Below are 26536 nucleotides of genomic sequence, written 5' to 3'. Positions count from 1 at the left end.
TCTTGGGTTCATGTGGCGCTACATGTAACCACACCTGACGTAGGGTCATCCAGACTCGAGTCGTCGTTGGCTGTTCTCTCTACACAGATGCGGCTGGACCGGCTGTGACTTGCAGCAAAAAAAAGTTTTTTATCTGTTTTTTTGTTTTTCATAGACCCCAGCATCTGCAACATTTGACCCCTTGTGACCCCACCTCATTGTTCTTTGATGTAATGTTTTCCTGACTGACCTGTTTGGACACCATTCACACCTTGATTGCTGTGATTATCTCTCTGCCGAGGTGTGATAAATGGCAGTTAGAAAGATTACCTGTAATCATCTGGCAGGTGTTCTCTGACTATATAAGCTGTGTCTTTATGCATTTCTCCACTTCACCTGACGAAGGAGCAGCGCTCCGAAAGCTTGTGATTTCAAATAAAGCTGTTGGACTGTAACCTGGTGTTGTGACTTCTTGTAGTATTTAGATGAGGAAGACAAAATAGATCCTTGGGAGGACTGCTGTGGTGATGAAGATGAGTGGGAAGAGCAGCCATTGGTAGAAACGTTCTACCTGCAATTGCACAGGCGAGAGTGGAACCAGACAGCAGTTCCACCCAAGCTGTAAAGGACAGGTGACCATGTCAAAGGCCGCAGAGGTAAAGGTGGGACCAGTCACAACTTTTCAGACAACCCAAATGCTAATTGGCTGATGTCAGCACCACACCAGCACTGGGCTATCAGAAGGGAGAAGCTGGCTAGATAGGAACTCCTGAAATTGCTTGGGACATCAAGTGAACACTGGATAAGGATGTTATCCACAGGTTGATATCCTGCAGCAATCATCGTCAGGGCTCACACATGAAGACTGTTCATGTTCACTAGGAGAGGACCATCATAGAAATGTACATAAATATCAGGAGATGGGAAAGGAAACCTGCAGAGAAAAGTAACTTTTAAGTAGAGTTCTATATTAAATACCACAAGATGCATAAATTTCATTTGCAAGACAACCAAGTTTATTGAGCTTTGAATACAAAGATTGGGAAACCAAACTGTTTAGTTGAACGCAGAATACAAAAATTATTCATCATAAATAACCATGAAACATGAATGCTTGTACTGCATGTTACTGCTAATGGCTTAAACGACAGTGAAAATGCACATTGCCTCTGCATATTCTTACAGCCACAGAATGGAAAACCTCAACATTTGTGACACTTTTATTCCAACTTCAGTCGGCTGCATTCTAGTGAAACGCTGAACTCTGAGGAACCAAACTTGTTGATCCATAAAGGAATCCCATCTTCATTTAACCTTTCAGCGAAGACATTCCCGCTCGCATGATTTCATCAACAAGGAGAATATTGCTGGCAATTACAGTGCTGAAAAATAGAAGATTTTCCTGTTACGCAGTTAAGTTCAATTTTACAAGTAACAATGTAATACGACCAGGTGGAATAGATTTCTAATCAATATTAAAAAATTATGTTAAGTAGCTACACTAAAGCTACTTTCTAAAAATAAATATTTCAAGTATGCACCTTTTAATAACTTAGGTACGCCTCTGGCTGAGATAGTCCATAGGCTATAGGACTTGGTTACAAGTCTGCATTTGAAAGCCCAATACGAAGTGTGGAGCTGGGGGGGGGGGGGGGGGGGGGGGTGGGGAGGGAGAGAAAGCTTTACATAAGAACATGAGAAATAGGTGCAGGAGTAGGCCATACGAACCCTCGAGCCTGCTCCGTACTTTGGATTGATACAAAGTCCACTCTGGAGCAGAGCTCGGTTATATCTGCAAATTTCCACACCCAAATGAATGTTTAGATATTGCACTAAAGCTGCATGCTCAAAAAGTCAGTGACTGCATCACCTGATAAAACAATTACTGCTTTGTGCCATCTAATGACAGAACTAATCCCTAAAGTACAAATCAAAGATCTGCCACCTACAGATTTATAATGCTTCAAGTGTTTCAGCTGCAAAGAAAGATGTTTCCAAAAATCCCCGATTGTGACGATGGGAAAAAGGAGGCCGAACTGCCCTTGCTGCAGGCTTACTTCGTAGGGTGGGCTGTGCCTGTGCCAATGCTGCAACACGAGCCTGTCCCCCAATCTGAATAAACTATTGGCACATGAAACGTGGGCAGAGGGTTATGCCCGCAACATACTTTGCTGGGTGGCATAATAGCCAGCTTGGCAGCAGCTCAAAGGGCTGCACCTTGCAATTGAATAGAAAGTTGTGGTGGCTGTCAAAAAGTGGGTAATTATTCACCGTGGAGACATGTGGGAAATGCCGCTCCCCTTTAGTGCAGCTCCTGCAGTAGCACTTCACACTCGAGGATTATCCTCATTTGGGGCCGAAAGCCACCCTCCAAGTAAAAGCACAGGTGGCAGCTGAATGGAGGGGTCACCAACCAAGGCAATGCAGTCAGCAAGCTCCCAATGGAGAGAGGTCACCAACCAAGGCAATGCAGTCAGCAAGCTCCCAATAGAGAGGGGTCACCAACCAAGGCAATGCAGTCAGCAAGCTCCCAATGGAGAGGGGTCACCAACCAAGGCAATGCAGTCAGCAAGCTCCCAATGGAGAGGGGTCACCAACCAAGGCAATGCAGTCAGCAAGCTCCCAATGGAGAGAGGTCACCAACCAAGGCAATGCAGTCAGCAAGCTCCCAATGGAGAGGGGTCACCAACCAAGGCAATGCAGTCAGCAAGCTCCCAATGGAGAGGGGTCACCAACCAAGGCAATGCAGTCAGCAAGCTCCCAATGGAGAGAGGTCACCAACCAAGGCAATGCAGTCAGCAAGCTCCCAATGGAGAGGGGTCACCAACCAAGGCAATGCAGTCAGCAAGCTCCCAATGGAGAGGGGTCACCAACCAAGGCAATGCAGTCAGCAAGCTCCCAATGGAGAGAGGTCACCAACCAAGGCAATGCAGTCAGCAAGCTCCCAATAGAGAGGGGTCACCAACCAAGGCAATGCAGTCAGCAAGCTCCCAATGGAGAGAGGTCACCAACCAAGGCAATGCAGTCAGCAAGCTCCCAATGGAGAGGGGTCACCAACCAAGGCAATGCAGTCAGCAAGCTCCCAATGGAGAGGGGTCACCAACCAAGGCAATGCAGTCAGCAAGCTCCCAATGGAGAGGGGTCACCAACCAAGGCAATGCAGTCAGCAAGCTCCCAATGGAGAGGGGTCACCAACCAAGGCAATGCAGTCAGTAAGCTCCCAATGGAGAGGGGTCACCAACCAAGGCAATGCAGTCAGCAAGCTCCCAATGGAGAGGGGTCACCAACCAAGGCAATGCAGTCAGCAAGCTCCCTCGTACCTGGCTGCAAAGCAAGCTTGCTGTATCGGGAAGGAAGGCTAAGGCATGTGTGCTTCTCACTTCTGAAAATGTTTCTTACAAGGCCCATCATGAGTGGCACAAACCTAACTTGGGAACTCCCAACCCAAATCTTCTGGCGGGTACCATTTAAAGCATTGTATATAATCTTTGCACACACAATCATGCCAAAGCTGGGCTTTTCTTGAAGGCGAATATGAAGACAAACAGGCAGGTACTCAAGACTTCCAGGTCAAGCCAGTTATCCCTGGTCTCTCCCATTATTTTTTATTCCTTCAAAAAGGCGCCGACACTATGGGCCGCTGCACAATGCCACATGTGCAGAATGTCTATTGCCAGATAGCACCTGAACATCAATCGAGGGTAATCCCCACCTGTTCATGTACTCCACAGGATTGATGCAAGGAGCCCGGACACCCATATGGGTGCCATCTATTATGCCTGCATTCAAGGGATGTCTGTGAAGGATGCACCCTATCCAGCTAATGCCTTGTTTCCAAGCGATGAAGGTATTGCCTTTTGCAAACATTGCTTGAAACATGCATGCACTGATGCAGCAGATCTCTCCTCTGGTGGCTTGGAGGGATTTGAAGACAAGAGCCACGCCCGTTTGAAATGCCTGAAGCCACTGGTAGAATTCTCGACAGTCTCTCCTGTGTGCAGAGCTAAAGGCATGTCCCCATCAACATACCCAGGGACTTGATAAACCTAAATCCCAGAGTACTGATGGGCAGACACAAAATGCCCCATTGTCCCCTAATGAAGTTGCCTTCCTCCTCTAAATCATGCAACAGTGGGAATCCCTAAACAAATTCCCGTCTTCCCTGTGGTGCTAAATGGAAGCAGCAACCAAGAAGAATGGTGGAGACAGAATACCCATCAGTTCAAACAATAATCCACCTTGGAGAAGCTTATGAGTTACCTAGGTCTGATTATGTGTACACCGTTGGTAGCATGGTAGGTCATGAAATTCAGTGCAGGGCCTAATTTGCCCAAATATGTAATTTAAATATGGCCGTGTACACCCCACAATCATGCTTGCCGAAGTTTTACATCCCACGCACACCACTCACAAAGCTTCGTAAAATCAGGACTATGATATAACTCTCTTCACTTACCATGAATGAAGCAGCTGTTTCTTGACATTATAGTTGTCCCAAACCCCAGCTTCTCCTGCTAACATCGGTTCACCTGGAAATATAAAATGTTGAATTCAAGATACTAGTACATAGAAAAGCAATTCATCAATATAGAGTAAAAACTGCCACTCCTTTTCTAACAGAACGAGAATTTATTAACAAAGCCAGTTTCAAGAAACAGGTCTTAGTGTTGTGACACTCTAAAATCAAGTAACTCATTTTACACTTTGTATTTCATTTTTAAAAAGTGTATTAAACTAGTACTTCATGTACTTACCAGTGTTCAAGTCTACACCAGCAAGTTGACCTGATTCAGAATATTCTGTCTGAATTTTTACAAGAGTCTCTTGAGGATCATATCCAGAGTTTCGTGCAAGTACCTGAAACAAAAAGTTGTTAGTTAATTACTCTGCAAACCCGAGTAGTGCAAGAATGGCTAGATCGCGCTCAAACTGAGAGGTTAGCAGAGCACCCACTGCTACACAGCTAAAAATCAGTTGTTTGAAAGTGGGTAACATTTGACGGGATTGAAGGCCGATAAATCCCCAGGGCCTGATAATCTACATCCTAGGGTACTTAAGGAAGTGGCCCTAGAAATAGTAGATGCATTGCTGGTCATCTTCCAAAATTCGATAGAGACTCTGGAACAGTAGCCATGGATTGGAGGGTAGCTAATGTTACCCCACTATTCAAAAAAGGTGGTAGAGAGAAAACCAGGAATTACAGAACGGTAAGCCTGACATTGGAAGTGGGGAAAATGCTAGAGTCCATTATAAAAGATGTCATAGCAGAGCACTTGGAAAACAATGACAGGATCGGACAAAGTCAACATGGATTCACAAAAGGTAAATCGTGCTTGACTAATCTACTCAAATTTTGAGGATGTAACTGGTAAAATAGATAAGGGAGAACCAGTGGATGTGGTGTATTTGGACTTTCAGAAGGCTTTCGATAAGGTCCCGCATAAGAGATTAGCGTGTAAAGTTAAGGCACATGGCATTGGGGGCAAGGTATTGACTTGGATAGAGAACTGGTTGGCAGACAGAAAGCAAAGTGGCAGGCAGTGACCAGTGGGGTACCGCAGGGATCGGTCCTAGGACCCCAGCTATTCACAATATATATTAATGATCCGAGACGAGGGAACTAGATGTAGTATCTCCAAGTCTGCAGACGACACAAAGCTGGGTGGGCGTGTGTGCTGTGAGGAGGATACCGAGAAACTCCAGTATGATTTGGACAGGTTGGGTGATTGGGCAGAAGCATGGCAGATGCAATATTAACATGGATAAATGCGAGGTTATCCACTTTGGTGTCAAAAACAGGAAGACAGATTATCTGAATGGCAATAGATTGGGAGAAGGGGAAGTGCAACGAGACCTGGGTGTCCTTGTGCACCAGTCGCTGAAGGTAAGCATGCAGGTGCAGCAGGCGGTTAAGAAGGCAAATGGTATGTTGGCCTTCGTAGCGAGAGGATTCGAGGACAGGAGCAAGAATGTCTTGCTGCAGTTGTACAGGGCCTTGGTGAGACCACATCTTGAGTATTGCGTGCAGTTTTGGTCGCCTTACCGGAGGAAGGATCTTCTTGCCATGGAGGGAGTGCAGCGAAGATTCACCAGACTGATACCTGGGATGGCAGGAATGACGTATGAGGAGAGATTGGGTCGACTGGGCTTATACTCGCTGGAGTTTAGAAGAATGAGAGGGGATCTCATTGAAACTTGGATGTTCCCGATGGCGGGGGAGTCCAGAACCAGCGGTCACAGTCTAAGGATAAGGGGTAAGCCATTTAGGACAGAGATGAGGAGGAATTTCTTCACCCAGAGAGTGGTGAACCTGTGGAATTCTCTACCACAGAAGGCAGTGGAGGCCAATTCATTAAATATATTCAAGAAGGAGTTAGATATATTTCTTAAGGCTAAAGGGATCAAGGGCTATGGGGAGAAAGCAGGGACAGGGTATTGAATTTGGATGATCAGCCATGATCACATTGAATGGCGGAGCAGGCTCAAGGGGCCGAATGGCCTACTCCTGCTCCTATCTTCTATGTTTCTACTGCAGAAAGAAAAAAAGCATAACTAAAGTACAACTACAAAGTCTTGTTCCTACAACTCATTCCACGGGTACTCAGACAGGAAAGCAAACTACAAACTTTTCCACAGCAATGTGTAGAACAGTTGTCTCGTTAGCAGGCTGGGGTTGGGAAGGTCAATTCTAATTTAAAGCAGAAAGCATGCAGTCATATAAAAATCCTCTTCCAATCACAAATGCTCCCAGCAATACTAGTATTGAGACGAGGCAAAGAACATGTTGAAGCATAGAATCAGTGTAATACGTGTAAAGGAGTTACTTACTTTGGGAATAATCAACAGAGCGTCTGCAAACGCTTGCACTCCCAACTGTGCTCTGCCTTTTACGCTGGCCTTGTGTTTGATCAAACCATCTGCTACAGCAACTTCAAATGCACCTGCACCTGCCACTACACAACCTATGAAAAGGCAACAATCACTGATTTTACTACCATTTCATCTGATCGAAAGCTTTAATGGAGGACAAGCTGCTGCACACAAGAATTGATCTCCAAATGCCTCAGTGATAACTCTGCTGTACTGTAGGTTACAGAAACCACAGACATCAAAGTTAGTAGATCTCAACTGGGGCAACAATGAAGGTGCTACAATAAGCTCGTCAATGGGCAAAGAGAGCATTAAAACAAAAAGCAGTGAAGGTTTCTAGTTCCAACATAATATTTTCTAAGCTTATGCATGAAGAATAGCCAGTTGGGTACAGTAATGGAGGGCTGCCAGTGCCCATGGCGCCATATCTCAACACAAGTCACAACCTCCAGAAAGCAGGGAGCGAAATAAATCATGGAACACATTTTGATCAGTCACATAATATGCCTAGATTTATTACATATAGTACATTATACTCGGGCAGTCAATAATTTACTTTTATACTTTATCACAGCGTACAGTCTTAAGAGCTTGCTATGATAATAAAACCAGCAATGCCAACAATTAAACAGGGATGCTATGGAAGTGTGTGGCAAGTATTGCAATTATGTCAACCCATACAAAAGTTCCATTTTATTACATCACATGACTTAATGTAGTATCTGTGGGCAGAGTGCTCCTCCAGGGTCTCTGGGCCACGTTCTTACTGAAGGCGAGACACTCCTTCAGGTTTACCCTCCCTAGAGAGAAGCTCAGGTGACACTTCTCCACATCAAGAATAGGATCTGAACTCAGCAGCAGGAATTGTACCCAGTTTGGTATCTAAATCACCGAGTTGCCATCAAATCATTTAAATTAAAGTCACTTGCCATCCTCAATTGCATTCTTTACAGCACGCAGACCATCACGTACAGCATCTTTGATTTGTGTTAAAGTGTGCTTGTTTGGTCCCTTGAGAAGCAGTGTCACCGACCGAGGATTATCACATTGCTCAACAAAGGTGAACTTCTCTTCACCCTGTATTCAAAAAAAAATAGATTTATCATATTCTTTGCAACAAGAGATCTGAATCTTATCAAAAAGATGGATTTCAAGAAAGTTTCTCTTGAAGATAACCCCAACAGAACACACGACAGAGCTCCCCATCTCTTTGAATATACAGGAAACTCTTCTTTATCCGGCACCGACGGGACCAGCGTGGTGCCGGTTTATCAAAAAGTCCGGATTACAGAGAGGTATAGTTAAAAGGTACGAGAGCTCCGTACACAGCAACAAATCCAGGCTTCCCTGTTGTTTAGCAACAGGTGCAAGAAGCCCGGCCACAGACCAAGCGTCCCCGTTGCTTAGCAACAAGTGCAGGAACGCCCGATTACACAGCCAAGAATCAAGAAACAGCCACCAATATGAAGAAAAACTTAACTGAACCTACTCCTGAATTTTGCCGGTTAACTGAGATTTCCGGTTGTTTGGGTGCCGGTAAATCGAGAGTTTCCTGTAGATTCTTTTATATCCACCTTAGGAAGCAAACCAGGCCTCAGTTTAACATCTCATCTGAAAGATGGCATGTCTGACAATGCAGCACTCCCTCTGTACTGCACTTGAAGTCCTCAAGCCCCTGGAGCAGGTTGAAACCCACAACCTGACCCAGAGGTGAGAGTGTTCCGACTGAGCCAAGGCTGATAAAGTGACACATAATAGGCTCGCCAGCAAAGTTGAAGCCCATGGAATAAAAGGGACAGTGGCAGCATGGCTAAGTGACAGTTGTTTAAATCGGGCTGGAGGAGGGTATACAGTGGTATTCCCCAGGGGTCGGTTCTAGGACCACTGCTTTTTCTGATATATATTAATGTCTTGGACGTGGGTGTACATAGTACAATTTCAAAATTTGCAGATGACAAAACTTGGAAGTATAGTGATAGACTTCAAGAGGACAGACAGGCTGGTGGAATGGGCGGACACGTGGCAGATGAAATTTAGTGCAGAAAAGTACGAAGTGATACATTTTGGTAAGAAGAATGAGAGGAAATATAAACTAAAGGGTACAACCGTAAAGGGGGTGAATGAACAGAGACACCTGGGGTATATGTGCACAAATCGTTGAAGGTGACAGGGCAGGTTGAGAAAGCAGTTAAAAAAGCTTACGGGATTCGGAGCTTCACAAACGGGATTCGGAGCTTCACAAATAGAAATACAGTATAGAGTACAAAAGCGTGGAAATTATGATGAACCTTTATAAAACACTGGTTCGGCCTCAACTGGAGTAGTGTGTCCAATTCTGGGCGCCGCACTTCAGGAAGGATGTGATGGCCTTAGCGAAGGTGCAGAAAAGATTTAAAAGAATGATTCCAGGAATGAGGGACTTCAGTTACGTGGATAGAGAGAAGCTGGGGTTGTTCTCCTTAGAGCAGAGAAGGCTGAGAGATTTGATAGAGGTTCAAAATCATGAGGGGTCTAGACAGAGTAGAGAGAGAGAAACCGTTCCCATTGGCAGAAGGGTCGAGAAACAGAGGACACAGATTTAAGGCGATTGGTAGAAGAACCAAAGGTGACATAAGGAAAAACTCTCTCAGCGAGTGATTAGGATCTGGAATTAAATTACTGAAAAGGTGGTGGAGGCAGACTCAATCACAGCTTTCATAGGGGAGTTGGATAAGTACCTGAAGGAAAAAAAATTTGCAAGGCTATGGGGAAAGGGAGTGGGACGAGCTGATGTGCTCTCGCAGAAAGCCGACACGGGCTCGACGGGCCAAATGGCCTTCTTCCGTGCTGTAACCATTATGATAGTACCGAAGGCTTGCTTGCAATTGCCTGCAATTTCTCAGAGGAATTCATACGGCCTCCAGTCGACACCTATATTTTATAATATGAATGCAATTAACAGCCAAACTTAATACTCCAGAATATGGGAACATGTAGTGTCACAGCATAAACCAATACAGGAAGCTTTGCTATCCGGAAGTTGAATGTCCGGCAACTTTGATCTAATGGCAGAAATCAGCAGCCGTTTTGGTTAGGTGTTTTTTTCTCTCCTAGCATTCTTTTCACAGGCAGGCTCTGGAAAGCGTCTTTGTCGCTTAGCAACAGCTTCAGAGACACTTCCAAGCTACTGGGCCGAGTGTTTACAAGCTGTTGCTGAGCAACAGTGTTTGTGGTCAGACACGGCAGGCTCTAGAAAGCGTCTCTGTATCTTAGCAACAGCTTCAGAGACGCTTCCAAGCCACGGGCCGAGTGTTTACAAGCTGTTGCTGAGCAACAGTGTTTGTGGTCAGATACTGCGATGAAAAGCTCAGGAAAGTGAATAGCAGCACTTACCAATGTGTGCTCATACACAAGTCCAGCATGTCCCAAACACTCTGGGGTGAGGTCCTCCACAGAATTCATGGCAATGCCTCCACAAGCAAGTGTTAACCTGAAATATTGACATGGGCATTAGCTCAATGACATTCAGAACCCAACTACTTCCGATTAATTTTAGGTATACTGTCAAATATCACTGCCCCACATGGTTCAGACCCCTAAATTCAAATTACAACTTGTATTTATATAACACCTTTTAACGTAGACAAACGCCCCAAGTCACTTCACGAGGCACAATAGGACAAAAGGAGATACGAGGAGGAGTGACCAAATGCTTGGTCAGAGGTGGGTTCTAAAGGATGGTCAAAAGAGGGGGAGGTTGAGAGGAGTTATGGGAGGGAATTCTAGAGTGCGGACGACTGAAAACTAAAGTTGCAAGTTACAGCAGTTCTTCCACAAGTTCAATCGGCCTATTATTATTATGCCTTATATTCCAACATATTTTGTGGCTTATCACAGAAACCCTTATATGAGAGGAAGGTTCATGGTAGAAATTTCCGATGTTTAGAAACATAAAATTCTAAAACACCCTTTTGCTGCTGACTTGAGACAAATATCAGCACATTAATAATTCATAAAATTCCACTGGCAAAAGATAAACAAACAATCAAGCACATGAAAGAACCAGGACAATGCTCACAAATGATCACCTGGATGTCTTCTGGTGCCCAAACTCATGGCACAATTGCCATTCCAGCTGCCATATGACTTTTTTGGTTCAGCTGGGTGTTTGACATTTAGATAAATCCATGACCATACTTATTTATTCCCGAGGTATGGGCACAGTTGGGAGTGTAAGCATTTACAAATGCTCTGTTGGTTATTCCCAAGGTAAGTAACTCATTTTTCTAAACTTGTATTATACTGATTGTACGCCTCAACATATTCTTTGCCTCATCTCCAAACACTAATAATTGCTGGGAGCATTTCTGCTTTAAATCAAAATTGACCTTCCCAGCCCTAACGAGACAACTGTTTTCCTACACATTGCTGGGAAGAGGCTTGTAGTTTGCATCCTTGTCTAAATACCATGTAGGAGTACCCAAGGAATGAATGGCATCATCTGAAAACAACATCAGGTTCCACATGTACACGGACAACACTCAGCTCCAGCTCACCACCACCGTCTCTGCTCGTCAGACATCCTGTACTGGAGGAGCAGAAATTTCCTCCAAATATTGGGAAGACCGAAGCCATTGTCTTTGGTCCCCTCTCCCTCGTGCTCACTAACCTATCTTGGCTCCCAGTCAGACATCACCTCAATTTTAAAATCCTTATCCTTGTTTTCAAATTCCTCCATGGCCTCACCCCCCCCCCCATCTTGAAGCTCCTCCAGCCCGACAAGCCTTCGAGCTCTGTGTTCCTCCAATTCTGGCATCTTGCGCATCCCTGATTTTAATCGTGCCACCTTAGGCAGCCATGCTTTCAGCTGCCTTGGCCCTTAGTTCTGGAATTCCCTCCGTAAAGTGTCAGCCATGGCTCAGGTGGTAGCACTCTCACCCGAGTAAGAAGGTTGTGGGTTCAACTCCGACACCAGAGGTTGAGCACAAACATTTAGGTTGATACTCCAGGACAGTACAGAGGGAGTGCTGCACTGTTGGAGGTGACATTTTTCAGCTCTTCCAAGGCCCTGTCTGCTCTCATGTGGACGTGAAAGAACCCATGGCACAATTTCGAAGAGAAACCGGGAGTTATCCCCGGCGTCTTGGCCAATATTTATCCGTCAACCAACATCACTAAAAAAAACTTCTGGTCATCATCACATTGCTGTTTGTGGGAGCTTGCTGTGCACAAATGGGCTGCTGCGTTTCCTACATTACAACAGTGACTACACTGCAAAAGTACCACATTGGTTGTAAAGTGCTTTGGGACGTCCAGAGGTCCTAAAAGGCCCTTTATAAATGCAAGTCTTATTTAAATCTGTCTGCTTCTCTCCTCCTTCAAGATGTTCCTTAAAACCTACCTCTGGCCAAGCTTTGGTCATTTTTCCCCGATATCTCCTTCTGTGGCTTGGTGTCTATTTTTATTGATATCGCTTGTTAAGCGCCTCGGGACATTTTACTACGTTAAAGGCGCTATATAAATGCAAGTTGTTGATGTAGAACAAGATGACTTCAATAATTTTTTTAAATTGTACTTGGTTACGCTTTTCTGTTGTTGCAAAGTTTCCCACTTCCAAGTTGAGAGCGCTTAGGCGTATTCTGGGAAAGCCAAGGCTTAGGGAGCCCTGATCAAAGTTCAAAGAGGCACATTTGTAAATTTTGCTGCAGGAACACCACCGAACATTTACAGGAAAACTAAAGTGAATTACCTCGACTTCATGCTAATAGACAAAAACCACGCTAGCCACCAGCACCATCGATGAGCTTCCTAAGATTTGTCCAGCCACAACCATCCTACTCTTCAGGGCATTGGCTTGTGGGGTTATTTGGAGCCAATTAGGGAGAATCTCAGCCTGTGTGACTGGTCTACTCCTCCAGTTTCCAATAGTGAGCCAGAACGGCTGGTCAATCAGTGCATGGAGCAGTGTGAACTTGCTTGGCTCCAGCATTGTATTACCGAGTCTGCCAGAGGCCTGAATTAGTTCCAAACTTGACGCTTTAAGGTACCCTGCTTACTCGCCACCACAGGAGGACAGCCACTCCAGACAACTGCTTTTAATAGATGCTTGCAGAGCATCACACGCATGAACAGAACTAACCTCTCCATGTTTCTGCGCTTTGCTCGTCTCAGTGCCACAATCCCCTCTTTTGCAAATGCATCCAATGATAACGGATCAACACCCTGCCAAATCAAAATTCCACAAGCAGCTTTTAATTTAACACGCCTTTTAGAAAATCAAGTTACAAATGTAAAATAAATGAGCCAGCTGGGGAGAGTAAATCCGCAGTTAAGATTTTAATTGAAACATAAACTTGAAGTTATAAATGGGTGGGGAAAAAAATATGCCGGGAGGGACAGCAGCTGCAGCAAACCAAGTGCCCGGCCATGTTCAACTGAAAGTAGGAAGCATGGCAGCAACATACACAGGGGCAAATACTACTCCCTCATCCGAAAACCGAGACACTGCTGGTTGTGCAGCAATTTTATAGGTGAGAGTTGACTTTTGTGAAGGGGTGAAAGATAATTTTCTGAAATTTGGTTACAAATACTGTATGTTTAAATTAGAAACAAGTTAATGTTGTGGGTTTGAGATTCAGACATTTGGTCCAGTAATTAGAGCTAATTAGTATATTTAAAGAAAAATCTCAGCCAGGGCAGGAGTTGAGGCAGTCTTAATTGTTTGTGCGCACGCTGGGCATGGAGGTATTTTATAAACTGGGGTCTACAACTAAAAATGTGTCTCTGTGGGTGTTAGGGGAAGACAAGTTGAATAATTTGCTGATACTTGTAGTCATGGCTCACGTATGAAGTAATGACTACTTGGGACAAGGTGATGAGAAAGTGACCAGTGCTGACAGAACTGGTCTTCAGCAAGGAGTCAACACCTTCATGAGAGGGGAGGAGGGCAAAGATTGACAAGGGGGGGGGAAAAAAAAGCATAAATGAAACCATGCAACCAAAGCACTCACCTTTTGGTTAATAACAACAAATCCTTTATTAGACTCGCCACAAACTTTTCTCTTAAGTGCTATAATTTTATTAACTCTGTCTTCAATGAACTTTCTCTCAGCTTGAACAAATTTTTCCCTTTCATCAGCACTTTTGTAGAAGAATCCTGAGTTTACTTCTCTGAGGACAAATAAAAATGGCTTGTTATTGCTGCACACTTACAGGTTAAATACTGAGAGTTAAAGCTGTATTAAGCCTTATTCAAACCAGTAACATGGATAGGTAGCCATAAATATTCAGTATAGTATCACTTTTAATTTAGTGATCTAGATCAGGCATCATTTTAATTACCATTGGACAGAATTATAGCCAGGTTACAATCACTAGGAATGTGTTTCATTAAGATCTACTTTTCAAAGTGCCAAATTCAAAAAATGTTTCCAGTACAGCAACTTTAGAACAGTGGACTGTTGATCTTTTAATGCAAGCTTCCTTTTACCACAAGGTAAATAATTTACCTTTCTCACTCTCCAGAATATCCACTACATTCTGCCACTGTGACACAACGAAGCACAAAATCAAATTTGCATCGCACCACCATCGCACAGTGCCCAAAGATGCTTTGCTGTAATCATAGAATTATAGGCCACTCCGCCCATCATGCCTGGGCTGGCTCTCTGAAAGATCTATCCAATTAATTCCACTTCCCTGCTCTTTCCTCATAGCCCTGTAAATTTTTCACCCTTCAATTATTTACCCAATTCACTTCTTAATGTTACTATTAAACTCACTTCCCCCATCGTTGGGGCAGTGCACTCCAGATCACAACTCACCTTGTAAAAAATGTTTCTTCATGTCGCCTCTGGTTCTTTTGCCAATCACCTTAAATCTGTGTCCTCTGGTTACTGACCCGTCTGCCACGGGAAACAGTTTCTCCATCAAAACCATTCATGCATGAACACCTTAACCTTCACTGCTCTATGGAGAACCCCAGCTTCTCCAGATAACTTAAGTCCCTCATCCCTAGTACCATTCTAGTAAATCTCTTCTGCACCCTCTCCAAAGGCTGGACATACTTTCAAAATGTGGGGCCCAAAATTGAACAATACTCCAGCTGAGGCCTAGGTAATGTTTCATAAAGGTTTAGCATAACTTCCTTACTTGTGTACTTTATTCATCTATCGATAAAGCCAAGATCCCATATGCTTTTTTTAAATAGCCTTCTCAACTTGTGCTGCCACCTTCAAAGATTAGTGTACGTACACCCCCAGGTCTCTCCACTCCTGCACCCCATAATACATTTTTATTTATTTATTTATTTTATAAAGTTCCACCACGATAAGGAGATTCAATGCCCCCAAACCAGAGTTCCTGCTCTCAACCCAGTTTGCAGTCAGGTAAATAGCTACCTCACACTCAAAACTTAAGGTTTTAAATTCAAAGGAATTGCAAAGCCCGACAGCACGTACGTCTTTTCATACTCCAGTGAAGCGTTGCAGGTAAGAATGTAAGCATCTTCTACTCTTTTCTTCATATCTGGGTGACGAGCACCATGATCCAACACGAGTCCTCTCACCAGGCTGTAAAATGAAAAGTTCCAGTTATAATTACTATTCAAAAGGGAATAACCATGAAAGGAACATTATTTGAATTTAGCTGTGAATTGAAACAAAGGAACCATTTTATTTTTTTAATCTGCTCATAAATAACTTACTGCTACATACTTCAATCTACAGACCTACCCACCACCAATACTATTCCACGATTACCTGTTGCATGTCCAGACCATTCCAGGGTTTTCTGAAAACCTTAACCTGACCAAGTGCTGATGTATCTCTACAACTGAGGTACAGTCAAGCAATAGTCCATAGACTCAATCCAAAGAAGTGATCAAATACATGCTTCATTCTCTTGCTGCCCTACAAATTGTAGAAGTGCATCAGCATAGAAATATATATCCACACATATTAGTATAAAATAAGCACACATACTCTCTTAAATTAAAATGGAGTCTGGAACTGTTTCAACAGGCCAAAATGGCTTCACACAGTATAACATAAGGGGAAACGGGCAGGCCCATATTAGGAAACGGTTTAAGAGGACGTGACTCCTTTGTAGCTTGCAGGCTAAGCAGTTCCAGTAAACAAGATAAGCTTAGCAGAACAAAAAGCATGATAACCGAAGGACATGTACTGTAAACATTCATATGAATGTCCAGAACCAAAGTGAGAGACAAACCGTCTCCATTGTATAAAATTAATTAACTTTATCTAAAGGTATTCCTGCATCATGACTTTTGATTATCTATTGGCTAACCTTATCTTAAGACACCGAGGCTCTGCTGACCCTTTAGTCATCTTCTTGTTGACCTTAAACATTCCTTACTCATCTCTTTTTAATGTTATTAATCGTGTCTCTCAATACTATACCATGTGATAAAAGGTTTTGATCTTTGTGTATAAAAAGAGGTGTTTTTGTCCATGTATTCGGAGAAGTCACGATAGCCTTTGCCTACGTGATTGCTCCCCTTGCTAGCAAGTAGTTAAATAAAGTCTGCCTTTGACGATCACTTTGTTTCACAGAGTCTTATTGAACAGTCGAAACTTCGACAAAATCAAGGCCCCATGAATTCTGCAGCACCACCGGGAAAGGAAGTGGACATTCTGCAGCAGCTCTGGCCAGTTCCTGCAGCACCATGTATTTTAAAACTTATCTTCTACTTATAGTGCAAATGTTATTTTGTTTAAAACACCTGTAATTTCAGTCAAGTAACTGCCTTAAAAGTAAAAATTTCAATTAAAAATTAAGTCACATAAAAAAATACCCTGCAGTACATTAAAATAATTTAACCCAAGTAATAAATCTGAAATATATTGCATAGAGCTAGTTACCAAATTAAATATGAAACCACTAAACTACCAAAGGAATACAAACCAGTTTATAGCAGAGATAATAGCCCATGTCTGCCCTGGCTCCTGGTTTGCTACGGCAATTCAAAACCAATCAAAAAAAAAAGCTGCCCCCTCTCCCCATAACCCGAGCTACTAATCCGCTTCAAATGCTTTGTCTACTCTTCCCTTAAAAACAGCCTGCGTGAAGAAATCTATCCCAACCACTCCCGTTAACTTTAAATTGATGACCGTTTGCCACCGATTCCCCAACCAGACGAAAGTCTTTCCCTATTCACTCCATCAAAACCCTTAATACTTTTAAAGACTTCAAATTTCCTTCCAGTCCCCTCTGCTCAAGTGGAAACAGGCCCAAGTATCCCATCTCTCCTCATGATTGATATGGAAACTAAACTGTGTGTTAATCTACACTGTACACTCCATGAGTTTAAATGTTCTTTCTAGAACGGGGTGCCCAAAACTACACAATAATCCCTTTCTTCTGCATTGTTGAACTAATTTTAACATATCTCCCTTTTAAATTTCAGTTTTACTTTAATCTATGTAGCCGTGGACCCGTATTTTACCTTGCAAAATATTGGTTTTGTACTCGCCACCTCATTCATATTTGAAGATGTCCCACCGCTGACCCAACTGTCAACTTTACAACCCAATGAATTTCAACGAGATCCCTTCTCATCCCACTGACCATACAGCACCCTCATCTTCAACCACATATGCAGGAACTGCCAACTGCTCACGTGCCTGAGCTTGAAGGACAGCTGGCGTCACTACAGTGCATACGGGAAGCTGAGAGTTTTGTGGATAGCACATTCCAGGAGATGGTTGACCTCCAGGCAGACCAGGAGGAACAGACAGGCAAGTGCAGGAATCCCCAGAAGTGTGGCATTCAGCGTTGACTACTAGAGGGTGACGATACCTCGGTGGAGTCGTCACAAACAAGTGTAGAAATGCAGTTGTGAAAGGGGATTCGATAGACAGGGGGAATAGACCTTCGTTTCTGCAATTGCAGACACGAGTCCCAAATACAATACAATTATACAATTCAATTTTATTTGCCATATGTACCAGTACAAGTACAATGGAATGCTTACTCCCCATCGGGACACGTCAGCTATTTTTACAGCGCCGTGTTCAGAAAGTCAATTCTTTGGCATCCAGTGGCAGTGGGAGCACGATGTCCCTCAGCCGCTCCGTCCTCCTCGTCCCCGCGGCCTCCTCCTCACTGTTGCCGGCTCGGCTCCACATGTGGTGGCCTGCTTCTCCTGCTCACCCTCTGGCCACCATTCCCGTGTTGCCAGGGTAAAGGACATCACCCCAAACAGGTACAACAACTTGCATTTATAAAGCGCCTTTAACATAGTAAAACGTCCCACGGCACTTCACAGGAGCATTATCCGACAAAATTTGGCATCGAACCACGGGGAGATATTACAGCAGAGTCAGAGAGGTAGGTTTTAAGGAGAGTCAGAGGAAAGAGAGGTATAGCGGCGGAGAGGTTCAGGGAGGGAATTCCAGCACTCAGGGCCTTGGCAGCTGAACACACAGCCAGCAATGTTGGAGCGATTTAAAATCGGGGATGCTCAAAAGGCCAGAATTGGAGGCGTGCAGATATCGGAGTGTTGTAGGGCTGGAGGAGATTACAGAGATAGGAAGGGGTGAGACCTTGGAGGGATTTGAAAACAAGGATGAGAAATTAAAAAATTGAGGGGTTGGTTAACTGGGAGCCAATGTAGGTCAGCGAGCACAGGGGTGATGGGTGAACGGGACTTGGTGCGAGTTAGGACATGGGCTGCAGAGTTTCGGTCGACCTCAAGTTTACGTAGGGTAGAATGTGGGAGGCCAGCCAGGAGTGTATTAGAATAGTCAAGTCTAGAGGTAACAAAGACATGGATGAGGGTTTCAGCAGATGAGCTGAGGCAGGGGCTGAGTTGGGCGATGTAATGCAGGTGGAAATGGGCGGTCTTAGTTACGACACGTATGTGTGCTTGGAAGCTCATTTCAGGGTTAAATCTGACATCAAGGTTGCGAACAGTCTTGTTCAGCCTCAGAGAGATGCTAGGGAGAGGGATGGAATCGGTGGCTAGGGAATGGAGTTTGTGGCGGGAACCATAGAGGAAGTTTGGCCTGGTGGGCTAGGGGAAGAATGGGAAGTGGCAGAAGCAGCTGCTCTCAATCTTAGAGACAAAGAAGTCCATGTGCTCCTCGCACTTGTTGGAGGCGAGGGTGGAGGAGACAGGGGAGGGGTTTAAGAAAACAGTTTGCAGTAGAGAAAAGAAGTCGAAGTTTTCTTTGCATTCCAGCATGATCCTGGAATAGTGAGCAGTTTTTGCAGATGAGAACAGGACCAGATAGTGCTTTATGCAGTCCAGCCAGATCTGGCAGTGAATGGCTAAACTAATCATCCGCCATGTCTGTTCCAAGTCTGCATGGCTTGGACTTAAGGGAGCAGAGAGGGAGAGAGGGGAACGGCCAGGGTGAGAGAGTAATTGTTTTAATAGGGACTAGGGCATCAAAGGTGGCAGCGAGGGTGAGGTTGAGCAGAACGGTAGCTGCAGAAATGTCGTGGTGAATGGAGGGCTAAAGGCTGGACAGTTGGGGTTTTGAAAGTGCCGTTGTAAATGAGTTGGGAGAAATTTTTCCCCAGCACTAACAGAAGGAAGTAGGATTGGGAGGGGGAAGGGGGATGTGGGTGGAGAGAAATACAAGGAAGTGGTCAGAGATGGCCTCATCTGCGATTGACACAATGGGAGTAGCGAGGCCTCGCGAGATGGCAAGTTCAAGAGGGTGGCCATGAATATGGGTTGGGGAGTTTACATGGAGGGAGAGATTAAGGGAGGACAGAAGGGCAGTGAACTCAGGAGAGAGAGCATGATGAATTGCGATGGAGGTTGAAATTACTGAGAATGAGAAGTCGCTCAGTGCAGAGGGAGGAAAGCAGTGAAGATATCTCGGCGAGAAAATTTTAATGGTACTTGGGTGGGCGGTAGAGAACGAGGATTTCAAATGAGGCGAGAGGTGGAACGAGTAGGAGAAAGTGCCAGAGGAATCACCAGTGTAGATAGAGGCCATTTCAGCCCATCGAGCCTGCACCGACACATATCCCACCCTATCCCCGTAACCCCACATATTTAATCCCCTAACACTAAGGGTCAATTTATCATAGCCAAATCAACCTAACCCGCACATCTTTGGACTGTGGGAGGAAGCCCACGCAGACACAGGGAGAATGTGCAAACTCCACACAGTCGCCAGAGGCCAGATTTGAACCCGGGTCCCTGGCGCTGTGAGGCAACAGTGCTAACCACTATGCCACCAGGAGTACAGGGACAGACCAAGTTGTGATGTGGTGATATGAGCCACACCGCCACTGCGATGGTCTGGGCGGGGCAAGTGGTGGAAGGTATAGCCTGGCGGGGATGCTTCATTTAGGGGGAAGGTGTCCACCCCTCAGCCAGGTTTCTTTCAAGGCCATGATGTCGATGCAATCATCCACAAGCTGATGGATGGCACGGGTCTTGTTCACAAGTGAACGAACGAACATGCTGGAGGGAGATGTGGAGAGGGGTGGTGATAACTGCTCCACTGCCAGAGTCCACAGGGTCAGCAGGACCAGGCCATGGTGATTGGAAAGATTAGCCCCCAGCAAGCGCACTGGGAGGGAAGGTCGGCGAGAGTCGGACGGGACAGTTGGGGTTGCAGCGCCTCCACGAGCCCCTCAGGGGATGCCAAGAGAGGCACAGAGGGAAGCATGTATGTCAGCTGTGGCTCAGTTGGCAGTAGCCTCGCCTGAGTCAGGAGGTTGTGGGTTCAAGTCCCACTCGAGACTTGAGCACAAAATCTAGGCCGACACTCCAGTGCAGTATTGAGGGAGTGCAGCACTGTCGGGAGGTTCCGTTTTTGGATGAGACGTTAAACCGAGGCCTTGTCTGCTCTCTCAGGTGGATGTAAAAGATCCCATGGCACTATTTCTTAGAGGAGCTGGGGAGTTGTCCCCACCCCCCCGGTGTCCTGGCCAATATTTATCCCTCAACCATCAAACTGGTCATTCTCACATTGCTGTCTGTGGGAGCTTGCTGTGCACACATTAGCTGCTGTGTTTCCCACAGTGCAACAGCGACTACACTTCAAAAGTACTTCATTGGCTGTAAAGCGCTTTGGGACGTCCGGTGGTCATGAAAGGCTCTATATAAATGCAAGTCTTTCTTCTTTCGACAGACTTATCCGAGAGGGAGTCCAGACTGGGAAGGGATTTGGGAGGGCAGAGGACCCGAGAGGGGAGAAATGAAGGCATGACGACACAAGAGCATGGTCAAGGAGTGGTAGGGAGAAAAGCAAAGGGGGAGAGAAAAGTGGGAATAGAAGTGATCGGCTCCGGTCCGGAGCGGCAGCCAAAATGCGCCCACGAATGGACACAGGAAAAACAAGTTACATAGGCCTGGTGATGTGGCAATTATTAGGATCTATAGATTTCCTGGCAGTAACGGAGTAGATTGGAGACAATAGGAGGGAGTCCAGAGTTAAAGTCAGACTCCGTCCTATCCCATGGTGGGAAACACTCCTTCATGCAAAGGGTGGAACTTGCTCTCATAAAAAGCAGTGGATGCCAGCTCAAATAATCATGTTAAATCTGAAATAGATTTTTGCTAGACAAGGGTATAAAAATATGGAGCCAAGGCAGGCGGGTGGAGTTAATATACAGATCAGGAATGATTTTTTTTATCATTCATGGGATGCGGCTGGGCCAGCATTTATTGCCCATGAGGTGGTGGTGGTGAGCCACCTTATTGACAACTGGGCCATTTCAGAGGGCAGTTAAGAGTCAACCACATTGCTGTGGGTCTGGAGTCACATGTGGGCCAGATCAGGTATGGACGGCAGATTTCCTTCCCTGAAGGACATTAGTGAACCAGATGGGTTTTTACGACAATCTGATAGGAACAGGCTCGAGAGACTGAATGGCCTACCCCTGTTCCTATGTGCCTACCGTGATAGATGGTCATCCACTGCCATTTACCACTAACTTCTTCTGCGCCGGTGTGGGGCTCACCTCTTGGAATGTGCATTCCAGAAACCCTTCAAACATGGTTTGTTCCCAGCTACTCCAACTCAAAAAGCTTGAGTGCAAGCAGTCTGACATCTTTCCTGCACGTGTGATCATCCCAGCCATATGATGCATCCAGAACTGTCCACATTATGATCTATCCTTTGTATAGCCATGTCCCATACTAAGCTACTGTCTCCTAAAAGTTAAAATTTAAAAAAATATATAACCCTTCAAATATAACCAAGACAACTGCACCTCAAAGCTGAACTTCCATCAAGGCTAAACGCCACATAGTCCTGCTTTTGTACTGCACTGGAGTCATGCAGTTAGATAATAATCTCTCGTTGGTACAACTTACACACGAGCCCAACTGACACAAGGGAAGAGGAAAAACAAATGAGTTAATCACACTACTTGTCTTTAACTAACCTATAATTAACTCAAACCAGCCCCAAGATAAGCCCCCAACCCAAGTCGAAACAGTCCCTAGTATTGAACAGAAAATGGAAGTTAAAGCCAAAACAGGACTAAAATTAAAAACTAACTTAATAATAGAACCAAAAAAAGCCCTGTAGGCAATCAACAATTCAGCCTGGACTACTCCAAAGCAATGGCGTTGTTTCTACAGGAACAGAGTACTTGTCCTTCTCCCAACCCTCAACCTTCCCACCAAGCAGCCCGCTAACAAGAGCGCCAGAAAAGCATTGTACCTAAAAACAATGAGTCCCAAAGATCCCCTTTATGATAAACAAACTTATTCTACATTTAATACTTACAGCTAAACTTTCCTGTTTAAATTTTGCTTCATTATAACAAGATTAGAGTCGGTATTAGAAACTGGTACAGGTAGACTATCCTTTATCCGAAAACCTCGGGACCAGCCGTGTTTCGGTTTTCGGAATATTTCGGATTTCGGAAGGTGGGTCGGCGTCGGCGGGGTTCCGCGGGGGGGTCCGCAGTCGTGGCTTGTCCGTCGCTGCTAGCCTGGAATGCAATGAAGTTCCGCATTTCCACCAACAGGTCGTCGTGCTCGGTCGGACAGGGGCCGACACCGCCGCGGGCTCAGCGCTCTCGAGCCTTTGGAAGAGTCAGGTGGTTCCGCGGGGGGGGGGGCGTGCGCACGACTTACGCTGACCCTCTGCTCAGCGTAAGTCGTGCACCACTCTGGTCATGTCGTGCGCACGACTTACGCTGACCGAAAAAACCTTTGGTTTTTAAGAGGGTTTCGGTTTTCGGAAGTTCGGATAAAGTGTAGTCCACCTGTACCTAATTATCAACTAAAAAGTTGACAGATAATCCTGTCATTTGTTCATATCTACTAAAACTTGTGTTCACCTTTTGAATGTTGCTGTGACAGGACACAGCACCAATTTGAATCAAGAAAGTGAAGATATTCTAGCATGATGTCTGACTGCTTTAACTATAGAAGAGCTAATGCAGAATTCAGTCACGCACTGGTCAGCTAACACCCGATTACTTGCCTGATTGCTTTGGAGTATTCCAGGCTGAATTGTTGATTGCCTGCTGGGTTGTTTTTTTGTTCTATTATTAAAGGTTAGTTTTTAATTTTAGTTCTGTTTTGGCTTTAACTTCCCAATGCAGTAGTCAACTTTCACTGTCTGATACTTACTTTGTGTCACACTCAGTTTTGTGCTTCATCTCCATAATTTCAACCATGAAGAGATCAATGGGTTCATTTGGTTTCTTCACTGCCAGCACAGCATCGACTACAGCCTAAAAGTGATTCAAAACTACAAGTTGGATATCCATTCATCATAACCAATTATATTTTGCAATACATCACAATCTTAATACTTCCCAGCAGGAAATCTTTACACTCAATTAAAATGCAACCATGATAGAAACAGTCCCAAGATTGTTATATTGCAACAGTACATTGCTTTACTTCACCTATGAATTCTTGCCACTAATCAATCTCTTGTGGCATTGGGTTAAAGACCACAGGATAATTGGACCAAGATGTGCAGACGTAATTCAGTCCCCATCTTAAAGTTGTACATTCTGCCGCCATATTTATATAAATAAAAAATCCATTGTAATTCCAAGATACAGTATATATTTATATTATTATGGAAGCATGCCCATATAAAATGTGTCACATTGTAATTACATTCTCCCAAGAGTGGTGCTGCTGTGGGGGGGAAGATAATTAAAATGCCACAAGTTTACATGGCCAGATTCCACATGAATCCACATTTTCTATAAAAGATGAACATATTATAGACTGGCAATGTTCCTATCTACAAAAACTTGTTTTCACCTTTTGAATGTTGCTGTGACAGGACACAGCACCAATTTGAATCAAGAAAGTGAAGATATTCTAGCATGATGTCTGACTGCTTTAACTATAGAAGAGCTAATGCAGAATTCAGTCACGCACTGGTCAGCTAACACCTGAGTACTTGCCTACTTGGTGTCAATTATGTGTTTCAGGCAGAACCAAAATGAGGAAAATTCCTTTTAAACACCAATAGTAATGTCTTAAATGTCTAGCGTCACTGCAAAATGTAAAGTTACACGGAAACATCGAAGACCCCAAGAGAAACTCCAGTGCAACTTCACATTTTGAAAGTGAACCTGGATTCAAAAGCCTAATTTAAAACGATGTGACATGATAACACTAACTCGATCTGGTTGAATAGGACACCCTCCAAGGTGCTCATTTCTCTACCATGCCCAACACATTTAAGTAAAATTGCCAAAATTCTTAAATCACCACATCTGCAGTTATACAGCATCAATTCGACAACCCTCACGGATGAGAAATATATTTTAAAAGGGCAGGGATCACCAAGTTCCTGCTCATAAAAAGTATTGGCCAGAATCAACTGTTAAAATGAAAAGTTCCTAGAGTGTAATTAATCAGAAACTAATGCACGCAAAACAAAATGGAGGTTTAACACACTTGTGCCAAGAGTTCTGTGTTTGAGGTTTACATGATCATATAGTATTTAATATCAAAAGCGAATGAGGAACACAGAAATTTTGAATACATGAATACCTCTGTTAAGACGTCTGCCAATTCTCGGTGCACCTTTGTGCGCAATGATGTCCTGGCTACATTGATAAGAGTCTCTCTGTCCATCTCTTTAGTTATTTTCACTTGCTCCAAAATCTCAAGGGCCTTCTCTTTAGCTGCTTCAAATCCTTCAGTCACAATCCTGGGATGCAAACCCTGAATAGAAATGGTTATGTCACTTTGTAAAAATGAAATTTTCACAGTACATTTTGCTAAACAAAATTACATCTGCTATATTAGTCGTGGTACAATTTTAAAATTCTCATCCTTGTTTTCAAATCCCTCCACGTCCTCGCCCCTCCCCACGCTCTAACATCCTCCAGGCCCACAACCCGAGACCTCTGCGCTCCTCCAATTCGGGCCCCTTGTGCAGCCCCGATTTTCATCGCTCCACTATTGGCTGCCTCGGTGCTAAGCTCTTGAATTCCCTCCCTAAAACCTCTCCGCCTCTCCCTCCTCCTTTAAGAAGCTCCTTAAAACCTACCTCTCGGTCACCTGTCCTAATATCTCTATGTGGCTCGGTGTCAAATTTTGTTTGATAAGGCTCCTGAAGCACCATGGGACATTTTACTAAATTAAGACGCTATATAAATGCAAGTTGTTGTTTAAATGCAAGAAAGTACATATCATCTAACTTACCGCAGTGTTATAAATACACCCACTGAATGTTTTCATTCTGTCACACTTCAAAGTACAAAGAGATTCTCCAGGAACACAAGATACCAGACTCAGGGAGCAGGTCCTTAATTGACTTCTGAGAGGACCCAGCATTTATTTAACAGCTGAGTTTATTTACATCAATTTGAATTTCTGGCCTCAAGGGACAGCGTAAATGCTACACTAAGAAATACAAGTGCACATGGCAATATTGCTTGGTCACCCCAGCTACACATTTTATTCCATACCATTTATTAACGGGGGATTGACATCATTGCTCAACATTCCCATTCACAATGTCTCTATAGACAACCTGCCATTCTACATCAAACAAATGTTTTCTATTGCCTCCCTGACTCGGCCCTGCTGAGAAGCAAATCATATGCACCTCAAAATGTACGGTATATTAACTTACAAAACCCTAACCAAATTATGTATTTGTTACCTCTGAAATGTAGAGATCAGCTTGTTTCAGCAGCTCGCCAATAATCAGCACATTGGAAGTGGTGCCATCACCAGTCATGTCATCCTGAGCTGTAGCCACTTTAGCTATTAAAGAGGCTGTTGGATGTTGGATTTGCTGTAACGGAATAATTGGTATCTTCAAAAACAATACTTTTTTGTACATCTGTGAATCCCACTGACACGTGTGCATTTATTATTTATCTCAATTCAGTTGATACTATAAAAGCAGATCTAAACATTTTTCATTAGACCGAGGAACATAGGAACAGGAGTGGGCCATTCAGCTCCGAGCCTGTTCCGCCATTTGATTAGATCATGGTGGTTCTCTATCTTAACTACAGGAAACTTTGATATCCGGCACTGACAGGACCGAGCTGGTGCCGTAACATCAAAAGTGCCGGACATACCAGAGTTAATGTTTAAACATACAGAACTGAGAAGCTCCGTGTGAATCAACAAACCCTGTTGCTGAGCAACAGCTTCAAAACAGTCGGCTGTAGCTGAAGCTGTTGCTATAGCTACAGACCTTGCAGTGCTTGACTGGGGGGAAAAAAAGCAACGAGAACTAAAAACATATAGAAAACGGCTCGTGATTTTTGC

The 26536-nt window shown here is 44.3% G+C and overlaps 1 protein-coding gene and 2 non-coding genes across 3 annotated transcripts in view; all 3 read right to left on the bottom strand.

Moving 5' to 3' along the window:
* Window positions 1–972: 972 nt before the first annotated feature.
* cct6a (chaperonin containing TCP1, subunit 6A (zeta 1)) overlaps window positions 973–26536 on the bottom strand; it is a 28160-nt gene continuing 2596 nt past the window's right edge. Inside the window, exons 3-14 of the mRNA XM_085964165.1 lie at window positions 25917–26051; window positions 24797–24970; window positions 23405–23508; window positions 15288–15398; window positions 13839–13998; window positions 12968–13050; window positions 10222–10318; window positions 7779–7926; window positions 6808–6941; window positions 4734–4836; window positions 4436–4508; window positions 973–1361 (exon numbers count right to left, since the gene is read on the bottom strand). Coding sequence (XP_085820291.1) covers window positions 1289–1361; window positions 4436–4508; window positions 4734–4836; window positions 6808–6941; window positions 7779–7926; window positions 10222–10318; window positions 12968–13050; window positions 13839–13998; window positions 15288–15398; window positions 23405–23508; window positions 24797–24970; window positions 25917–26051 — 1395 coding nt within the window. The 3' untranslated portion in view covers window positions 973–1288. The remainder of the gene's footprint in view (window positions 1362–4435; window positions 4509–4733; window positions 4837–6807; window positions 6942–7778; window positions 7927–10221; window positions 10319–12967; window positions 13051–13838; window positions 13999–15287; window positions 15399–23404; window positions 23509–24796; window positions 24971–25916; window positions 26052–26536) is intronic.
* On the bottom strand, window positions 23098–23227 carry LOC147102024 (small nucleolar RNA SNORA15). The gene has a single exon (XR_015073315.1). It is a non-coding gene; the product is annotated as a small nucleolar RNA SNORA15 (small nucleolar RNA).
* LOC147102023 (small nucleolar RNA SNORA15) lies at window positions 24044–24173 on the bottom strand. The gene has a single exon (XR_015073316.1). It is a non-coding gene; the product is annotated as a small nucleolar RNA SNORA15 (small nucleolar RNA).

The sequence above is a fragment of the Somniosus microcephalus genome, chromosome 22 (genome assembly GCF_052327205.1).
Source record: "Somniosus microcephalus isolate GS21.2 chromosome 22, FLI_Smic_1.0, whole genome shotgun sequence".
Classification (NCBI taxonomy): domain Eukaryota; kingdom Metazoa; phylum Chordata; class Chondrichthyes; order Squaliformes; family Somniosidae; genus Somniosus; species Somniosus microcephalus.
This window is presented reverse-complemented; position numbering and strand designations above follow the sequence as displayed.